Genomic DNA, 17,794 nt, shown 5'->3' with positions numbered 1-17,794 from the left:
GGAATACTGGTCACTACCAAAGCATCCGCCTGGAAGCTGGCTCAGCTGTGGCTAAGCTCCCTTCACGCATTCTTTACAAAAGGAAGTCTGCTAGGAAAATGGATGGGAGGAAAGCACAGTAAAAACGCAAGTGCAGAGAAACCAATATATTTATTTGCAGAGCACAGATCCTTTCCTATAATGTCATTCAAGTCTGGCACCAGACGGGCTTGGCTGGCCCAGCTCACGGGACACGTGGTACCAACAGATATGCCTACTCTGGGGGGGAACAGCAGGTCCATAGGGAGGCTGGTGGCCCACCTCGGTGCAAGATACAACAGTACAACAGATATGCTAAGGGTACTCATAGCCCAGAGGAAAGGGTCATTTTTTTGCCAGATTGGATTGAACGGAGGTGCTCTATTTCCATTCCTTAGTCTTTTCCTGCTGCCTGACATATCTCCCCTGTCTTCCTCTGTTCTACTTGTTGAAACACTTCGCATCCCTCAAGGCCCAGCTTGAATAACACCTCCGCCTTATCAGATCACCATAGTCAAACACAACTTCCCACTCCCCCCAACTCCTGCGGCACTTGGCTTGAAGAGCCCTTACAGAAATTTTGATTGGTATTTTAGATATTCATGTGCGTGCCGTATCTACTAGGCTGTAATCTTGATTATAGAAACTATAACTTATGGTCCATGCTAGGGCTAAACTACATAGTTCCTAGTACGTTACTTGGCACTTAGTGTGTGTTTTATGTACGTGTATTGTAGAAAGTAATGAATGATTCAGTCCATGCGGATTCCTATCTCTGAGCTTTTGCTTATGCTCTTCTCCCTTTCTAGAAAATCCTTCCCACTTCAAGTGTTATTCCCTCCAAGGAGCCTTCCCAAATCCCCAAGCTGTTGGGCTCCTATAGCGCTCTGGGCAATCTCTATCTTATCACTTACAACAACCACCTTCTATTGAAATTAAATATTTATTACCTGTTTCTCCTACTTAATCAGAAGCGTCAAGAAGCCAAAGAGTCCGTCCTAGTCATCCTTATCTTACCACCACCTAGCACAGTGTTCGGTGTAGTATGCATTTCATAAATATTTTTCAAACAGAATGCTCTCTTAAGAAGTTTCTGGAAGCATTAGCCCTGTGACACAGAGGGCCCGGTTTATTTAGTCTGTGTTCCCATTAGAGTGGCCCAAACTGTCCTGAGGTCTCATTCCCAGACAAAATCCAGCGGAAACAGCCTTCCCACCCGAACTTTCTCCTTGGCTGGAGGGGTAGGACCGGTTGTTCTCTGGGGTCCCTTACTGTCCTCTGATCCCCCCGATCCAGGGAAGCCCCCAGCAGAACAGACCGCCGAGCGTGTGGCCTCTCCTCACAAGGTCTTTAAGGTGGACCCTCGTCCTCTGGGATGACTGGACATAGGAAAAAGAACCCGTGACCTTTCAGACCACTTCTCTCTCCTTTCACCACCTTTCCTTTCTGCGCTTCCTCGTTCTCCCAGCCGCTCTCCTCCTCCTCTTTCCGCATCTGCTTCTGCTCTCCTACCGGTCCCACCGCACTCTCCCAGTGCCGCTGCTTCCGCCTGGCCGGCTTTCCCTTTCTCGCCAGTTGCCGCTCATCCATCCCGGGTCCCTTCGTTTATCCTGCTCCTCCGCCAGCCCTGCAGGAAGCCGAGACTCCTCACGAAGCTTAGAGGTGGGAGGTGGAGGGGAGGGGTGGGCCCTGGCGCCGCGGTCCCGCCCCTCGTGCGTGTGTGAATGTCTGTGTGGCGGTGACGCGGCGCCGGCGGAGAGCGAGGCGAGCGGATCGCCGGGGCTGCTCGGCTCCTGCGCGCCCTCGCGATCCCCGCCGCCCGCCCAGGCGCAGGCAGGGCGCAGGCGGCGGCGGGCGGCATGGAGAGCTTGCTGGAGAACCCGGTGCGCGCCGTGCTCTACCTCAAGGAGCTCACGGCCATCGTGCAGAACCAGCAGAGCCTCATCCACACGCAGCGCCAGCGCATCGACGAGCTGGAGCGGCGGCTGGACGAGCTAAGCGCCGAGAACCGCAGCCTGTGGGAGCACCAGCAGCTGCTGCAAGCCGTGCCTCCGCCCGGGCTCGTCCCCCCGTCACCAGCCCCGCTGCCGGCCACCCCGGCCACCGCCGCCTCCGGGGCCCAGGAACAGCTCCGGGACCACGGACAGCTCCCGCCCACCGCGCCCGAGAAGCCCCCGCTTCAGCACCACGGACAGCTCCTGGCGCAGCCCCAGCCGGGCCCCAGCGGCAGGGCTCACGCATCCCAGCCGCCCCACCACCACCCGGCGGGGCCAGGGGCCGTCGCCGACAAGGAGAAGGAGCGTCCCCCGAGCTGTTGCGCCGCTGCTGGAACCCTCCTTCAGCACAAATCCCCCGCCGCCCTCGGCAAGGGCGTCCTGAGCAGGAGACCCGAGTGAGTGGGGAAGGCGGCACGGGGACCAACGTGCCGGGAGGAAGGGAAGCAAACGGGCGTGAGGAGGGGACAAGGGGGAAGTGGGGTGCACCCGAGACTGAAGGACTAGGGCCTTCAGTGTGCTTGCGGGGAGAAGTGTGTCAAGGAGGCTTGGGGGAAAGGAGGGAATGAGATCAGTGTCTGAGAGGGCTTGGGAGGTGTTGGAGCAAACGGGAGTATCCCAACCATCACTGGGGGCAAAGGAGGAAAGAAATGAGGGTTATTGGAAACTGGCAGATTTTAAAGGGGACAAGACCGGGGGGCAGATTAAACTGAAGGAAAGAGAACAGTTGAAGAATCTTTTCAAGTTAGGAAAAATCTGGATGGGAGTTTGGGTAGTAAAATTATTCGAATGGAGAGTGAGCTATGAAAAAGACAGAGGCTTGGCAAAGAGACGTGTTGAGAGCTTTGAAAAGGGCAGGGTCCAGGAACAGCAGACCTGGGGTCTGAGGGGATTCAGAAGGCAGAGCACAAGGCTGAGAGGCAGGATGATGTGAGAAGGCGGGGGGCTGGAGACAGAGGAAGAGGAAGGGTGGGAGAAAGCGTTTCCCAGAGGAACGAGGTGGCTGTTTAAGTGATGCAGTGGGAGTCCAAGCCAGCAGTGGCTCATCTGGACACGCTTACTCTGCTCTGACCTGAGTGGGCACCTTTCTTCTGAATGCCCACAGACCCAGAGGGGTGCAAGGTAACAACCCACCAGGCCCATAGAGGGTCCCTTTATAGTGTCCGGATTCAGTCTGGTTACAGCTTTTTCCTCTGACTCAAGGAGGATTTCTGTGCTGGGTGTTAGCAATCGTGGAAAGGGGATAATGATGAGAGAGACAGTTGGCTTGCGGAGATGGTATTTGGGTGGAATTCCTGTTTAAATCTCTGTTGTGGCTGGTGACTGCAAACCTTGCTTCCCCTTGGTTATTTGGTGATGACTGGAATCCCATGTTAGGTCCAGAGAGAAATATGCTCATTAGCCCCTGATGAGAAACTCTAGGACTTCAAGCTCTTTCTTTATGCCCAATGTCCATGAACTAGAGATATGGGGAGAAGAGATGAAAGAGGATTGGAATATTCTCTCCTCTGTATTGGGAAGGCTGTGACCAAGTCAGCTTCCTTTCTCTCATTAGACAGGTGATAGAAGAACACCTCACGGGAAATCAGAACCTAGTCAGCGCCTGCCCCTGACGATGGGGATGCTAAGGGAGTTGGGGGAGGGGGTGGGAAGGGTGGAGAGCCAAGAATCATCTTCAGCAGGCTTGGCGTGCTTTAGTCTAAGGCTACTTGTGAAGACTTGATGTAGACTCATTTTCTCCTCGCATCTACTGCAGAGTTAGACAAGTTGGGTCAGGACACAGGGTAGATTTGACCAGAACTTCGGGTCCTTAGGCAGAAGATCCAGGATGATCTCGTAGCATTTGATGCAAGTCCCAAGAAGATGTGGTTTTCCTTCCTACCTTCCTCAATGGCCCATTTGCCCTTCCTTCAGTTTAATGGTTTTCTTTCCTTATCTGGCAGAAAAAGCAGAAAGTCAGTTTTCCCTCAGTGCCCATGGCTCAGTAAGAGGCAAAAGGCAAAAAAAAAAAGGAAAAAAAATCCAAGATATTATGTGGCTTTTTCCCCAAATACGGGCAGCTATTCCATTCCATTTCCCGGGGGTAGCCACGGCTTCGTGGGAATTGTGCTTCTTCACCTGATTCCGCTCCTCACGCCCTTTGGTGTCTCCCTCCTCCTCCACCACGTCCCCACATTCTTTGCATCCCTTCAGGGGACTGTGTGGGCAAGACCGGTTGAGGAAAGATCATTTTTCTTGGATAAAGACTTTGCTGTGGCCCCCAAGGTGGCTTAAAGAGCCCAAACTCTCCTGCTCAGGTGCTCTTGCTGGGAATCCAGGGATTTTAGGAATCACCTGGATTCCTACCCATCCTCACATGTCAAAACTGGAGAGAAACCGTCATGTCCTCATCTTTCCTTCTCCCTTGTCCTGCTTTTGCTTCCCAAGGGAGCAGAACAAAAATAAGTAGTTAAGATGGTGGAAGAGAGTGGAAGTTTTGGAAATCTTTCACGCGGGAAGTTGTGCCAGGCACCAAGAGGTTAAACCCAGCAGTAACTCCTTCCTTTCTCCAGATCCTCCAGCTTTTCCCCCCTGCTCCCCAAGCCCGGACACCCAGAGACTTAGGGAGCTCAGACACGCATGCCTCCTCACTCTTCCTGCAGCTCCCTCCCCTCTCGCATGGGAAATCATGAACATCAAGACGGATTGAATGCCCTTTGGACCACCCATTTCTTCCCACTGTTTTGCTTAACTTCAGTCCAAGTTTCCCCCCCAGAATCTCAGGAAGGAATCATCTTTGCTGACTAGGTGTTTAGCCCCACCCTGCTCTCCACCCACGACCCCAATTTTGCACGTCTTGTCCTCCTCTGCCCAGCCTCTCAGTGGTGTAGGGCTAGATGCAGGCGGCCGGCAGGGGCACCTCTCCATGGATCGGGTGACATGGGGAGAGGGAGAGCTGAGCCAGCAGCCCTCTCCCTGGGGCCTCTCCTGGGGATCTCCCTGATGAATCAGTTCTCTACTGGGCATGCTGACGTAGGAGGAAGAGCCAGCGGAGGGGGTCCCTGGGTCATAATTTTGCTGAAATCCGTTCTCATTTCTTACTTCCCCTTCTCTGGACTCATCAGGTTGAGAATGCAGCTCTGGTGAGGTTGCCGAGGGGTGGGTGAGGGTTACCAGGGGCCAGGCAGCGTGAGATGCCTCACCGCACGGCTTATCTCTTAGCCCCAGAACTCATCTTCCTCCCCAAATCCAGGAGAAGCAGGAGCCCTGGGGACCCTGGGGCTGGGAAATAATAGATTGTTTAGCTGTCATCAGATCTGCATTAACAGGCAACCTGGCCTCTCTCCCTCCTTCAGCTGAGGGAGCTACTGAAGGTGATGGCCTTGGACATCGGGCCAAGGAAGCAACAACACGGGTGTGGGTGAGCTCAAAGGCATGACGGAAGAACAACACCCGAGGGGTTAAAATTCTTTCTCTGCTGCTTCCTGGCTCTCGCTAAACTCCAGCCCCCACTGCCTTTGCCTCTTAATGAGAGCAGCAATCTAGCTTCCTCCTCTTTATTTCTTCAATCAAGGCTCACAGCATCTACAGAATTGATTATCCCTTTCCTGGCTGGAGCCAGAGCCTCAGCTTGACCTGGCAAAATTCCCCTCCGCGTCATGAAAGCACATGACCTGACCTGAAGCTCCTGGCTTCAGTGTGGCCACAACTTCTCTGTCTGAGCACATGTTGGTCCACCCACCCAGCCGTGCATTTAGAGCCAGTGGATCCCAGTGTCTGCCCAAGTCCCCAAGCCCACAGGCAGAGGATTACTGGAGGGTGGCAAAGATTCTTGCCTTATAATTCAAATTCAGCACCTACCCTGGGCTCCCTACCTCCAAGGCACCATGAAGTCCGAATAGCTCCCGTGTTCTCCTCTTCCTCCCTTGTCTTTCTTTACAGCCTTCCTCTTCCTCCCTACTTTCCCCCTTCTCCTTTTTCTTCCTTTGCTCTTACCCTCCTTCCCTCCCCTCAAATATGTTCCCTCTCCTGTATTTTCTTCCTTCCATCCTTTGCTTCCATTTAAGCTGCGTAGGGAAGTCTCCTCCTCTCTGCTCCCATCCTAAGCATAAACTGAATCTTGAGTCATCTTTTGAGCACCACGGTCTCATGCTACCTGGAGGCCGGGGCACGGCTGGAAGACCACTGGACGTGCTTTTTAGCCTGTTGTCTGAGATGCTGATTGGAGCCGGCATCTCTGCTCCTACTGAGTCAGGGTTGTCTGCCTGGAGGTGGCAGACAGCCAAGACTGGCCCCTCCTGGGAGCTATTAAGAGAGCATGACGGGGGGCTTCCCTGGTGGCGCAGTGGTTGAGAGTCCACCTGCCGATGCAGGGGACACGGGTTTGTGCCCCGGTCCGGGAGGATCCCGCATGCCACGGAGCGGCTGGGCCCGTGGGCCATGGCCACTGAGCCTGCGCGTCTGGAGCCTGTGCTCCACAACGGGAGAGGCCACAACAGTGAGAGGCCCGCGTACCGCAAAAAAAAAAAAAAAAAAAAAAAAAAAAAGAGAGCATGACGGTCTGTCTGTCAGTCAACTCTACTGTATCAAGCGTCTGGTCCGTTCAAAATCCTGCACTCTGTGCTGCAAAAAGACAGGAAAGATGCCGACAGTCCTTGCTCAACACACTCGAGACACAGATCTAGAAACATCTAAATAAGTGGAAGCAGACTGCAGGTGCGCAGAGCCATCCTCTATCAGAACAGAATGGGGTTAAGAGGGTGAGCATACAAAGCATGTTCAGAGCCCAGAGAGGTTTCCTTGGTTGGCGTCAAGGGCTTATGTCAAGAATAGCGAGAACCAAGGAGAGCTGGAAGGGGGACGGAGCCGGGAGGAGCCGATCCACAGAGATGTCTGTGCTACGCATGCTCACCATCCCACCCTCTGACCTACAGCCCCTCCCCCCATCATCCCTCCCCTGACCAGGCTAAACCCATCAACGTGGGACAGAGATCTGGTGCCCGGGTCCTTTCTGCCTTGCGGCCAAAAGCCCTTCTTGCTGAGGAAGCAACGTTACTGCCTGGCTCCCCGGCCTGCCTGTCCTCCTTCTCTTTCCTGTCTCAGCGAGGAGAGAACTTCGGGCTGCTCACCTGGAAAAGGGGGCCGAATGAAGGCTCACTGAGAGGAGGGCGTGGGTGTCTTCTGCTCACTCAGCAGCTGGTACGGAGCAGGCACTGGTGACGATCTGCTGTCCCCTGCCTCTCCGAGGGCCTGGACCAGCGTTCTTCCCTCCCTCTCATCCAAAAAGAAACCAGTCACCCCAGCCTCAGGAAAACCTGACGGCCTCCCTGCTGCTCAGCAGCCCGTGTGCCTTACTCCCCAGCCACCTCCTTCCTAGCCGGAGCCCTTCCTGGGCCCACACAGGCAGCACCAGAGGCCCTTGCACAGGCATTTGGCGCGTCTTCCTCTTGGCCTGAAACCCAGTGGGAGGAGCAGCAGTTGGTCCTGCTGATTCAGCAAATATCTATGCGGCCTGAGTTTCAAAGATCACTTACGAAAAACGGCAGATGGGGGTCAGGTCTGGTGGGGGGAGAGTGAATGAAAGGGAGGGTGACATGAAAAAGTGGGGAGAGCCAGGACAAGCAGCTGGACCCTGGTCTGGAAAGAGGCCTGGATCTTGGATTGAAATCCCACGTAAGGGGTTTCTTAGTAAGAGGTCCTGGGGATGCTTTCATTGCATCTGGCAGATCCCCAAATGCAAGGCCATCTGGCAGGATCTCCGAGGCTTGGGCCACTGCAGCGCCTTCCTCCTCTGCTTCTAAAGCACAAAGTGCGGGTTCCCACACGGGCTGCTAAGGGTTTTGTTTTCACGCAGGAATGGAGTGGCCTCTCCATTTCAGGCAATGAGGGCATTAAGCAGCAGAAAGGGGCAGGAGTAGAGTGAGGGAGAACTTAGGCTGTTCAGGCCAAGAGGAACTTAAGGAAACCACAGAATCACAGAATTTTCAAGATCTCGGTGGTTCAGAACATGGGCTTTGGAGGTAGGCATACCTGGGTATGAATCCTGCTCTACCACCTACCAGCTGGGACACCTTACATTCATGGTGTACCTTCTTTGAGCTGTGGTTTTTTCATTTATGATATGAAGAATAATATCTACTTTAAAGGGATGTTTTAAACTTTTTTTTTTTTTTTTTTTTTACTGTTTCAGGCACAAAGTAAGTGCTCAATATATTGTAACATTTCTATGGATAAAGAAACCAGGGCCCAAGGCTCATCCAGAGTTAGACCATAGCTATCGAGGAGAACACAGGTTCAGCATTCCTTCAGGAATTCTTCCAGGCCACCTATCTAGAGTGACCTTTCCTCAACCACTCCCCTACCTCTGGACAGCGTGCACCCAAGCTATTCCAGATATGTGAACGGGCGCTTGCCTTCAAATGCAGCTAGGCAGGATCACCACCCCTTAGTGATCTATAATGAGGTCTCACAACCGTAGAGCTGGGAAATGCTTCCTTAAGCCCAACCTAAATTTCTTCGGTTGCATTTTCAGATTGTTTGCACTTCTCTTAAGGACACTGAAGGGATCTGAGTTACCACCCAACACCCCGTGGGGATGAGAATGACCTCATCCATTTTCTAAATGGGGAAACTACAGTCTCATCTAGTACGCAGACGTGACAAGGACAAAAGTGGAGAGTGGGGGACTGGAGTCTGAACCAGGAGATTGCCTCCCATTTGCTGGAATGAGAGCTAAATCCATGGCTCCAAATTCTTCCATCCCGGGAATGGAAAGGACAAGGTAGAACCGCACTTTGCAGGACTCCGAGGTCAGAAAGTGAGACAGAACAGCAGGGAGGGGCCGGGAAAAGGGGAGGCCTGACCCGACGTGGGGTTCTGGTGGAGGCTGGGGGGGAGGGTGGCTGGAGGAGGACTCTGATTTTCCTGGTCAAGCCCAGAGGGTAAAGGAGTTTCTTCTCGTAAGGGCTCTGTTAGATGAAATACCTTCTAGAAAACACAAAACAAACGGAAAAGAAAGGGTGGCAAGGTGGTCGTGGCTCTGTGTGTGTGTGTGCGCGCGTGCGTGCTGAGACACGGCGTGGGGCAAAGGCTGTCGTGCTGTTGCTGTTTGGAATATCCCATCTGGAGGGTTATGTAACTCTGTGATGTTTATGCCTGGGCTGTGCTGAGCGCTCCCTTTCCTTGCCAGCTGGGGCCCGGGCTCTGTGGACAGGGGGCCTGCAGGCCTGTCCAAGTCCAGAGATGTGCCCCCCTGCCCCACACCCTCACGCTGTACGGTGGCAGGTCATTTCCTCCGGGCCACAGCTGCAGGGGCTGGAGGGCCTTAGGAGCTGGACCAGGGTCCCCCAGCCCCTCTGGGGAGTCAGGGGAATGTCAGAGCTGGAAAGGTCCTGTTAGGTCATTTGGACCGAACTTCTCATTTGGCAAACGAGAAAACTATGGCCCAAGACAGAAGTGACTAGTGCTTCCAAGCTGGTTAGTGGCCGAACTAGGTATAGAACTCAGCTTCTCTAAACTCTTCATCCAGTACTCTCGTCAATATAGTGGGGGAACAAGAGGACCAGTCAGGACTGCTCTGTGGGTGTGCATGGCCAAACTTACCGCGAGTTATGGGGGCTTCAGGCATTCCACGGGGGTCTCGCTGCCTTCCAGAATATCTCGCCTATGCCAGCAATTCTACACGTAGAGATTCCTTTGGGTACTTCAAGGTTATCCCCCTTGTTAAAATGCAAATTCTCCTAGGACAGGAGAAAAACCAACACATTTATTAGATTTATTAGACATTATTAGACTGTTGCACTTCAGCATGAGAGAGTTCATCTGAGCAGTTTCTGAAGGGCGGGTTTGATAAGGGAGGAGGATGCCTGGCGGCCAGGGCAGCAGGCTTATAAGGCATTGAAGGGCTCATGGGGGACGCTGTTGACAGTCTAAACGGTCTTCACCTCCACTGTATTTTGCAGAGAATTAGCACTGCCTTGCCTGGGCCTGGTAAGCAAAGGGCAGGGACCCAGGGCACTCACTCCCACACTGGCTTGTCTTGAAAAAGTAATTATCTGGGCTGGAGAAGGAATACTTCCCCAAGGAGCTTCATGTGTAAAAGTCATAACGCAGGAATTTAAGGAGCATCCTGGTGCTTGGTAAGCACTTTTGATCCTTTCTAGGCTCTTAAAGTAATTTTTTTTTTTTTTTTTTTGTGGTACGCGGGCCTCTCACTGTTGTGGCCTCTCCCGCTGAGGAACACAGGCTCCGGACGCGCAGGCTCAGCGGCCATGGCTCACGGGCCCAGCCGCTCCGCGGCATGTGGGATCTTCCTGGACCGGGGCACGAACCCGTGTCCCCTGCATCGGCAGGCGGACTCTCAACCACTGCGCCACCAGGGAAGCCCTTAAAATAATTTTTTGGGTGGCAACATTTCACACAGCTCTATTGGGGTTTGTCATGGTGGGGATGGACAGCATGGGGGACGGAGGCCAACTCAACACCCAGTAGGTGTGTGATGAGTGATGCTGGGAGGAATAAACTCTCAGTGCGTAGGGCACAGGCAGGCCCGTCCACGCTTGAGTGGAGGGAGCGGGTATGGAGTCAGGGCCGAAGAAGGTCTCAGCTGGAGGGAGTCCCACCAGGGGGTGGGCTGTGCTCTGGCCCACGAGCACAGTTTCTGCAGCGGAGCACCTGGGAAATGCTGGATCAGAGGCTTAGCTCTTAAGGCCATCTGGGGAGTGAGGGGGACCTGGGTGCCCATTGCAGCTAACAGATCCCACCTCAATTCTACCGGTGAGCATGGAGAGCCCTCCTCCCGCTCTGCCCCCAGCCTCTGCCCAGTCCAGTCTTTACCCTGGGGAGCTGCATTAAGAATGAAGCATGAGGGACCTCCCTGGCGGTCCAGTGGTTAAGACTCCGCACTTCCACTGCAGGAGGTGCAGGTTAGATCCCTGGCTGGGGAACGAAGATCCCGCCACGGCCAAACAAAAGAATGAAGCATGAGAAAGCCCTTGGAGTGTTTCACCTCAGACACCCACACACACGGCCTGTCAGCAGGTTGAACCAGAAATGGAAAATGGACCTATGAGGATGGGAGGGAGAGGAAGCCGGAATCACGGCCATGTCTCCAGGTAGAAAGAGACAAAGGAGAGCTGGATTCTGGGGTCCCACTCTGGCCTGGGAGAAGCAACAGGAAGCAGCAGCAGGCTCCAGGCCTCTCCTCTTTCTCTGCCAGGCAGTGGCGTCAGCTCTGGTCAGGGAGACGTTAGGACCCTGCCGGGAGGCGACTAGATGTGAGTCCAGCGTGGCTGCGTTTGTGGGACTGAGGGGGTGCGTCTGAGTGTGGGTGAGCGTTTTCCTGACTTGGGCTGGGGGACAGGGGTGAGGATCCCACCACACAGCACAGGCCTTCTCCCTGTCTCCCCACCCCCGGGGCTCATCTCCCTGTCAGGACTCTGGGTTCCTTCTCCTTTTCTCTGCGTGCTTGTTTCTCTCTTCTGGCCAGCCAGTTCCTCCCGTCTGTAAAGTGGGGCGAGTCTACAGTGCCCCCATGCCCCGTTTTCTACCCCTCACTCTGCCTCGAGCGTGAAGGAGACCTGGCTTCTGGAGACTGTGAGCTCCTGGGAAAAAGGCTGCCCGGATGGTGGGCGGCATAGGGGCGAGACATCTGGGGGTCTGGTGACGCATTTTGTTTGGAAGGTCAGGTACCAGCAGCAGCAAGATGCATGCCTAGCTGCAGCGTGATCTTCCCTGCACCCGACTTGGCCTAGCTGTGGCCAGGGACTGGCGCCCATGACCTCTCTGGGCTGGACAAGTCAGGTCAAACCAGCTGTCCCCCTGCCTCCAGTCAGGAATGCACTCCCCATCCCAGCAGAGAGGCAAGGGAATTCCACCATTTCTTCTGTGATAAATGATTCCAAACGACCACAATTTTCATTCAACACATCAATCCAACACAATGATTATTTAAAACAGCAACAGCAACAGAACTCTGCAGAGCAGTTGGGAATCTCTTGCCTATGTCTAGTTTCAGCGTTTCCAGTGCACAGTCTGGTCTTTACAGACGGAGATGCCCTGGTGCTTCCAAACCGGCTGGTTGGGCATCTTGGACATTCCTGGAGCTACTCAACTCATAAGAGCCCGTGGGTGAGGGACAAAGGGAATTCCAGAGGCAGGTGAAGGCACCGTGCTGCACAGCACTGGATCGGGGTGGGGAGGGAGCCCAGAAGCTAGACTGAGGCCAGAAGCCAGGACTCCCGAGCTCCAATTGCTGTGCCCACCCTCACAGACCCCAAGTGTGAGCTTGCAGCAAACCGCTCCCCCGTCCCTGGACCTCGGTGTCCTCTCTGCCCAAAGGGGACAATCAGTCTTTGCCCGCCTTTGGGCCCCTCTCTGTCCTCAGTTCACTGAGTCTGTGGCAAAGCAGGGCTGTTCAGAGGCTGCTGCAGCAGAAAGCACTTACCTTAGATGGGCAAAGTGACTTCCAAATGGTAAGAGCCTTAGGAAGGGAGCTCAGAATCCACTCTCCATTTCGAGAAAACAAAGGAGACAGACCCTGGGGCCGGGTGTAGGGCGGCCAGGCCCCGCAGGTCGGGGAGGGCGGGGTGAATTCTGCGGGGGCTTCCCGCTCCAGCCCCCCAGGAATTTCCACGGGGCCCCCTCTGGACATTGGCGCGTCAACAGCTGGAGGGGAGCGCAAAGGATGCAGCCCCCTCCTCCCCCCGACTCGCCGGGAGCCTGGGGAAGCCCTTCCGCGGGCGGCGCATCCCATGGGCTCCGCGGGGGCGGACCCAACGAGCCGGGCTCGCGGCTGCGTGGGCGGCCTGGCGAGCGGCGGGCGGGCGGGCGGGCGGCGCGGGATCTACCCGCCCACGCGCCCCTCGGCGCTTCCCAGCGGGGGCGGCAGAGTGAGACCCACCCCCGCGCCCGGAAGCCGCGCGCCCGGCGCCCATCCCGGCGTGGCGGCTGCTGAGTCACGCGCCCGAGAAGCGCGGCCGCTGCCCCCCCCATCCCCCACTGCGCGCCCGGGCCCCGTGGGAGTGGGGAGGGGCGCGTCTCGCGGGTCCGCTGCTCCCCTCCCCCCACGCCCGCGGCCCTCCCCCCTAGCCTGGCGAGCCGCCCGCCCACGTAGTCTGGGAGCATCCCAGCCGCGCGCCTCCCGGGGGAGGAGCTTCCGGGCTGCGACCCCGCCCCACACCCGACAGGCCGGGCCGCTGCCCGAGGGTGCGGGCGCTGCGGGCGGGACGTGCGCTCCTGTCCCGGCCTCCGTGGATGGCTGGGGGGAGGGCCATCGCCTTGCTGGGGGAAGCCGCGGGGGCGGCTAAGAGGTTCGGGATCAGGGTGGTGTCACGGAGGTCCAGTTCTACCGAGCGTCCACCTCCCTAGCCTTCCTTGTACCCGAGTCACCTTGGCCAGAGAATCCCAGCTCCGTCTTAGCCCACCATATCTATATTTGTATTTTGTACAAGTACAAATCTTCGAGTTCTGGCCCAGCCTGTGATAACCACAGTAGCTCAGAAGGTGACCTGGGGTTTGAACCCTGACTCGGTCATGTACGAACTGTGATCCTCAGCAATGACAGCCTTGGCTTCCTTGTCTGTAAACTGGCGGTAGGATTAGTGATAACCTCCCAGGACCGCTGTGAAAATTCAGAGTTGATGCCAATAAAGCACCGAGCAACCCAGGCGCAGTGGGAACTCGAAGGACAGCAGTTATTTGGGGACCCCTCTGGCAGGAACTGGGCCAGAAAGTGATTTTTGAAGGTGGAGGCTTCCCGAGGGCTCCGAACAGGGCTCCTCCTTCCCTCCCTGACAGCCTCTCAAATATTTGAAGACAGTCATTCCCCCTCCCTGGCCTCCTGGACCGCTCCCTCCAGCCGCCTCCTTTTCTCTCCTGTGAGCACACTGACGCCTACACTTTCTGCTCCACGTGGGTCTGGGGGTGTCTCTGCCCACCTGGTCACTGGCTTCTAGCTCCCAGAACACAGCAGCTGGATACAGCCCTGTGGCCCAGGAGGTGTGGCCCAGCCAGCGTGGGGGCAAGGAGAGTCCCTCCCCTCCCCTCCCCTCCCCTCCCCTCCCCTCCCCTTCCCCCTCCCCTCCCCTCCCCTTCCCCCTCCCCTTCCCCCTCCCCTCCCCTCCCCTCCCCTCCCCTCCCCTCCCCTCCCCTTCCCCCTCCCCTCCCCTCCCCTCCCCTTCCCCCTCCCCTCCCCTCCCCTTCCCCCTCCCCTCCCCTTCCCCCTCCCCTCCCCTCCCCTTCCTCCTCCCCTCCCCTTCCCCCTCCCCTCCCGTTCCCCCTCCCCTCCCCTCCCTCCCCTCCCCCTCCCCTCCCCCCTCCCCTCCCCCTCCCCTCCCCCTCCCCTCCCCCCTCCCCTCCCCTCCCCTTCCCCCTCCCCTCCCCCTCCCCTCCCCCTCCCCCTCCCCCCAGCGTTGCAGGTTCTGGACCCTGCCTGGCTCTGGATGGCACCTAGGAACCTACTGGCTTTCTCGGCCCTGGGCCACACAGATGGGACCTGGCAAACGAGGCCAATGAAAGTCCCTGGGCTCTTTCTGCTGTCTTCCGCTTCTGGCCACCAGTACTTCTGCAAGTGGCTTTCATTTTAACACCCAAAGAGCTGAACTTTTCACATGGCTCCGTTGGTTTTCATTTTGTTAATCCGGTTGTGTTCTTTTTAAAAGTTAATTTACTCTTTTCAAATAGGTAATACTTCGACATAGTCCAAAATTTGAAAGATGCAAGTGTTTTCAGTGAAAAGTGTCTCCCTGCCCTTGTTTCCCACCCACTCACCCACAACCCTACCCCCATCCGCTGTCCCCAGCAACTACTGTTAGAAATTTCTTGTGCATCCTTCCAGGGGTAGTCTATGTATATTCAAGCAAATATACATATATATATACTTGTTTAGATATGTGTATGTTTCTTTTTACACAAATGGTAGTATACTATATGCCACTCTGCATCTTGTGTTTCCCCCCCCCCCCAATAATAATCTATCCTGGTGATCCTTCCATATTCAGTATAAAAAGAGCTGTCTCATTCCTTTCAATAGCTGTAAAGTATTCCATTGTGTGGCTGTCCTTTCTTCTCTTCTGCTGAGCGTGTAGAAGGCAAGCTCTGGGTAGCCTGCCTCTGTGTAGTCATTTGGGGTGGGCTTTTCTGAGGGTGGGGTGGGTGGTGGATGGGTAGGCAGACATTACCCAGGGGCTCCATTTGAACTTGGCCCTCCAGCTGCGGACCTGCTGCTGGAGCCTCCTACAGACATTGGTAAATTGCAGTAGAAATAAGATTAAGGGAGCGGGCTTCCCTACCTGAAAACGCTTCACCACTCTTCCAGCTTGGAAGAGTTGTCTGCAGTCCTCAGGGCTGGGGGAGCTCCCAGGATATTATAATCTGGTTCAAAATGAGCTGAAAGTGAGTCCTACAGCCCCACCTCCTTCAGGAAGTCTTCCTTAACTGATCTAATAAACAGAGTTTCTCATCGCCTCTTCCCCTACTTCCCACCCCGGGCTGAGCACACTCCAGTTCTTGCTAACGATGAAGTTAATTCTTCATTCCTGTGGCTTAAAAGTGCTTGTTTTCTTCTCTCCATAAGTATATGCTTACGGCATCTGTATTCTTTCTTTCACTTAACAAATATTTATCGATTATCTGCTGTGTGCAGTTACTGTGCCAGGTACCAGGGTACAGCAGTGAGCAAAAATCCCCACATCCCTTCAGGAAGCTTATAGACAAAAAATAAACTAGATTAAGAATGAAAACAGGGCTTCCCTGGTGGCGCAGTGGTTGGGAGTCCGCCTGCCGGTGCAGGGGACACGGGTTCGTGCCCCGGTCCGGGAAGATCCCACATGCCGCGGAGCGGCTGGGCCCGTGAGCCATGGCCGCTGAGCCTGCGCGTCCGGAGCCTGTGCTCCGCAATGGGAGAGGCCCCAACAGTGAGAGGCCCGCGTACCGCAAAAAAAAAAAAAAAAAAAAGAATGAAAACAGAGTACGTCTGATGGGATAAGTGCTCTGAGGAGAAATAAAACAGAGCAAGGGGGCCTGGGAATAAAGGGATTTGCAATTTCAGACAGGGTGCCCTGGGCAGGCCTCCTGGAGAGCTAAGAGAGCACCTGAGAGATGCCCTGGAGGAGGGGTTCTGTGCCAGCTGGGGGAGGACCTTTCCTGGCGAGGCGGGCGCAGCACAGAGGTGAGTGAGGGAGCCTGTCTAGTTGTTCAGGTAAGACAGGGGCAGAGGGAGCGCAGGGAGAGTGGTCTGAGGTGAGTCAGAGACTTGGGTGGGGTGGAGGGAGGCTGGGAGCGTGCAGGGCTGCAGCAGATCCCGTAAGAGGTTCTCACCTGGTATTTCCAAATCCACCGGGCAGTGTTTGGAAGCGCGTGGGGACGTTTTAGCTGTCGCAGTGGCTGGCAGGGTTAAGGGGGGCAAAGCATTGCTCTGCTGGCACTTAGTGGGCAAAGGCCACAGCGCACGCCCTCTAGTGCTCAGGACCATTCCCACAAGGAAGAGTCTTCCTGCCCCAATGCCAGCGTTTCTTGTTGAGAAGCACTGATAGGGCCTTGGAACCTATGGTGAAGAGTTTGGCTTCCACATTAAGAAAAACTGGAAGCCAGTGGACGGTTTTAAGCAGAGAATGCTTCAAAGGGACCTCGGCTGCTGGGTTGAGAATAGACTTGAGGAAGAAGAAAGCCAGCCGGCAGCAGGAGATAAGGTAGGAAGTGGTTGCGGAGTCCAGGTATGAGACGGAAGTAGCTTGGACGAGAGGCCATGGTAGCAAGTGGGGATAAGCAGTGAAACCAGCAACTCTTCCTGCGGGGTTAGTGTGGGTATGAGAGGAACAGGAGTAGAGGATGAGTCCAAGAGTTTGGACTGAAGTTACTGGAAGGATGAGACGGGGACATCTGAGGGGGTAGAGTTTTAGCCACGCTATGTTGGGGATGCCTGTTGTGAGATGTGCACTGGAGAGGGCTGGCAGGTCTTTGGATGGACGGGAGATAAAAATGTGGGAGGGCTTTTAAACCCTCAAGGCTGGATGACACCACCAATGAGTGAGAAGAGAAGACCACGGAGGGCTGGTACGGAGCCTTGGAGCACGCCGGTGTCAAGAGGTGGGGATGGGAGCTGAGAAAGAGTGTCCAGAGGGAGCAGCAGGCAGCTGGAGAACCACGTGGCGTCCCAGCGAAGAGGGGTCTCAGTGAGGACGGTGCAGCAGTCACCTCCTGGAGAGGGTGAGCAGGGAGGAGAGTCCATTGTGCAGCACGGAGGTCATCGGTGACCCTGAAAAGCACAGCTTGGGTAGAGCAAGGGGCAGGGTGGAAGCTTGATTGGTGTGGGTTTAAGAGAGAAGGGAAAAGAGATTTAGACAAATCAACCCCGGGTAAAGTGTGGACCTTGACTAGGTCCTAATTCAAGTGAAGCAGCTGTAAAAAGACGTGTTTAAGGCCATCGGGGAAATTTGAACACAGATATTGGAAGTATTGTTACTTTAGTTAGCTATAATAATGATACTGTGATATCTTTTCAAAGTTCTTACCTGTTTAGAGATACATTCTGGGTGAAATGGTATTATTTCTGGGGTACACTTTAAAATACTCCAGCAAAAAAGATGGGGGTAGAAGACTGGCAAAAATGTATGTTTGAAATTTCTGTAAAAGGGAGTTTAGAAGGTGACAGAATGGGAGGGGCTGCAGAAAGTGAGTATAGAAAACTCTTCGGTGAATTTTGCTAGAAAGAAGAGTAAAGAAATGGGGTGGTTCCTGGAGGGGGAAGAGGGTTCAAGACAGAAGATTGTTCTTGAAGGTGGGAGCAACGGTGGCATGTTTGTCTC

The 17,794-nt window shown here is 55.1% G+C and overlaps 1 protein-coding gene and 1 long non-coding RNA gene across 8 annotated transcripts in view; one reads left to right on the top strand and one right to left on the bottom strand.

Annotated features, from left to right (window-relative positions):
* The window catches only part of LOC132433411 (uncharacterized), a 31,318-nt gene extending 18,415 nt beyond the window's left edge, over nt 1–12,903 (bottom strand). The window contains exons 1-3 of one of the 2 annotated variants that reach the window (XR_009521131.1): nt 12,436–12,903; nt 9,594–9,730; nt 2,421–3,948 (exon numbers count right to left, since the gene is read on the bottom strand). This is a non-coding gene — a long non-coding RNA (uncharacterized lncRNA). Of the gene's footprint in view, nt 1–2,420; nt 3,949–9,593; nt 9,731–12,435 lie in introns of those variants that run through there. The other variant, XR_009521132.1, reaches the window with a different exon arrangement.
* IQSEC3 (IQ motif and Sec7 domain ArfGEF 3) overlaps nt 1,750–17,794 on the top strand; it is a 100,923-nt gene continuing 84,878 nt past the window's right edge. For 5 of the 6 annotated variants that reach the window (XM_060024106.2, XM_060024105.2, XM_060024109.1 and 2 more), the window contains exon 1: nt 1,750–2,410. In XM_060024106.2, the coding sequence (XP_059880089.1) occupies nt 1,878–2,410 (533 nt within the window). In that variant the 5' untranslated portion in view covers nt 1,750–1,877. Of the gene's footprint in view, nt 2,411–8,663; nt 8,773–17,794 lie in introns of those variants that run through there. The other variant, XM_060024110.2, reaches the window with a different exon arrangement.

This window comes from Delphinus delphis, chromosome 11 (genome assembly GCF_949987515.2).
Source record: "Delphinus delphis chromosome 11, mDelDel1.2, whole genome shotgun sequence".
Lineage (NCBI taxonomy): Eukaryota > Metazoa > Chordata > Mammalia > Artiodactyla > Delphinidae > Delphinus > Delphinus delphis.
Note: the sequence above shows the minus strand (reverse complement) of the source record. Positions and strands in the feature narration are given on the sequence as shown.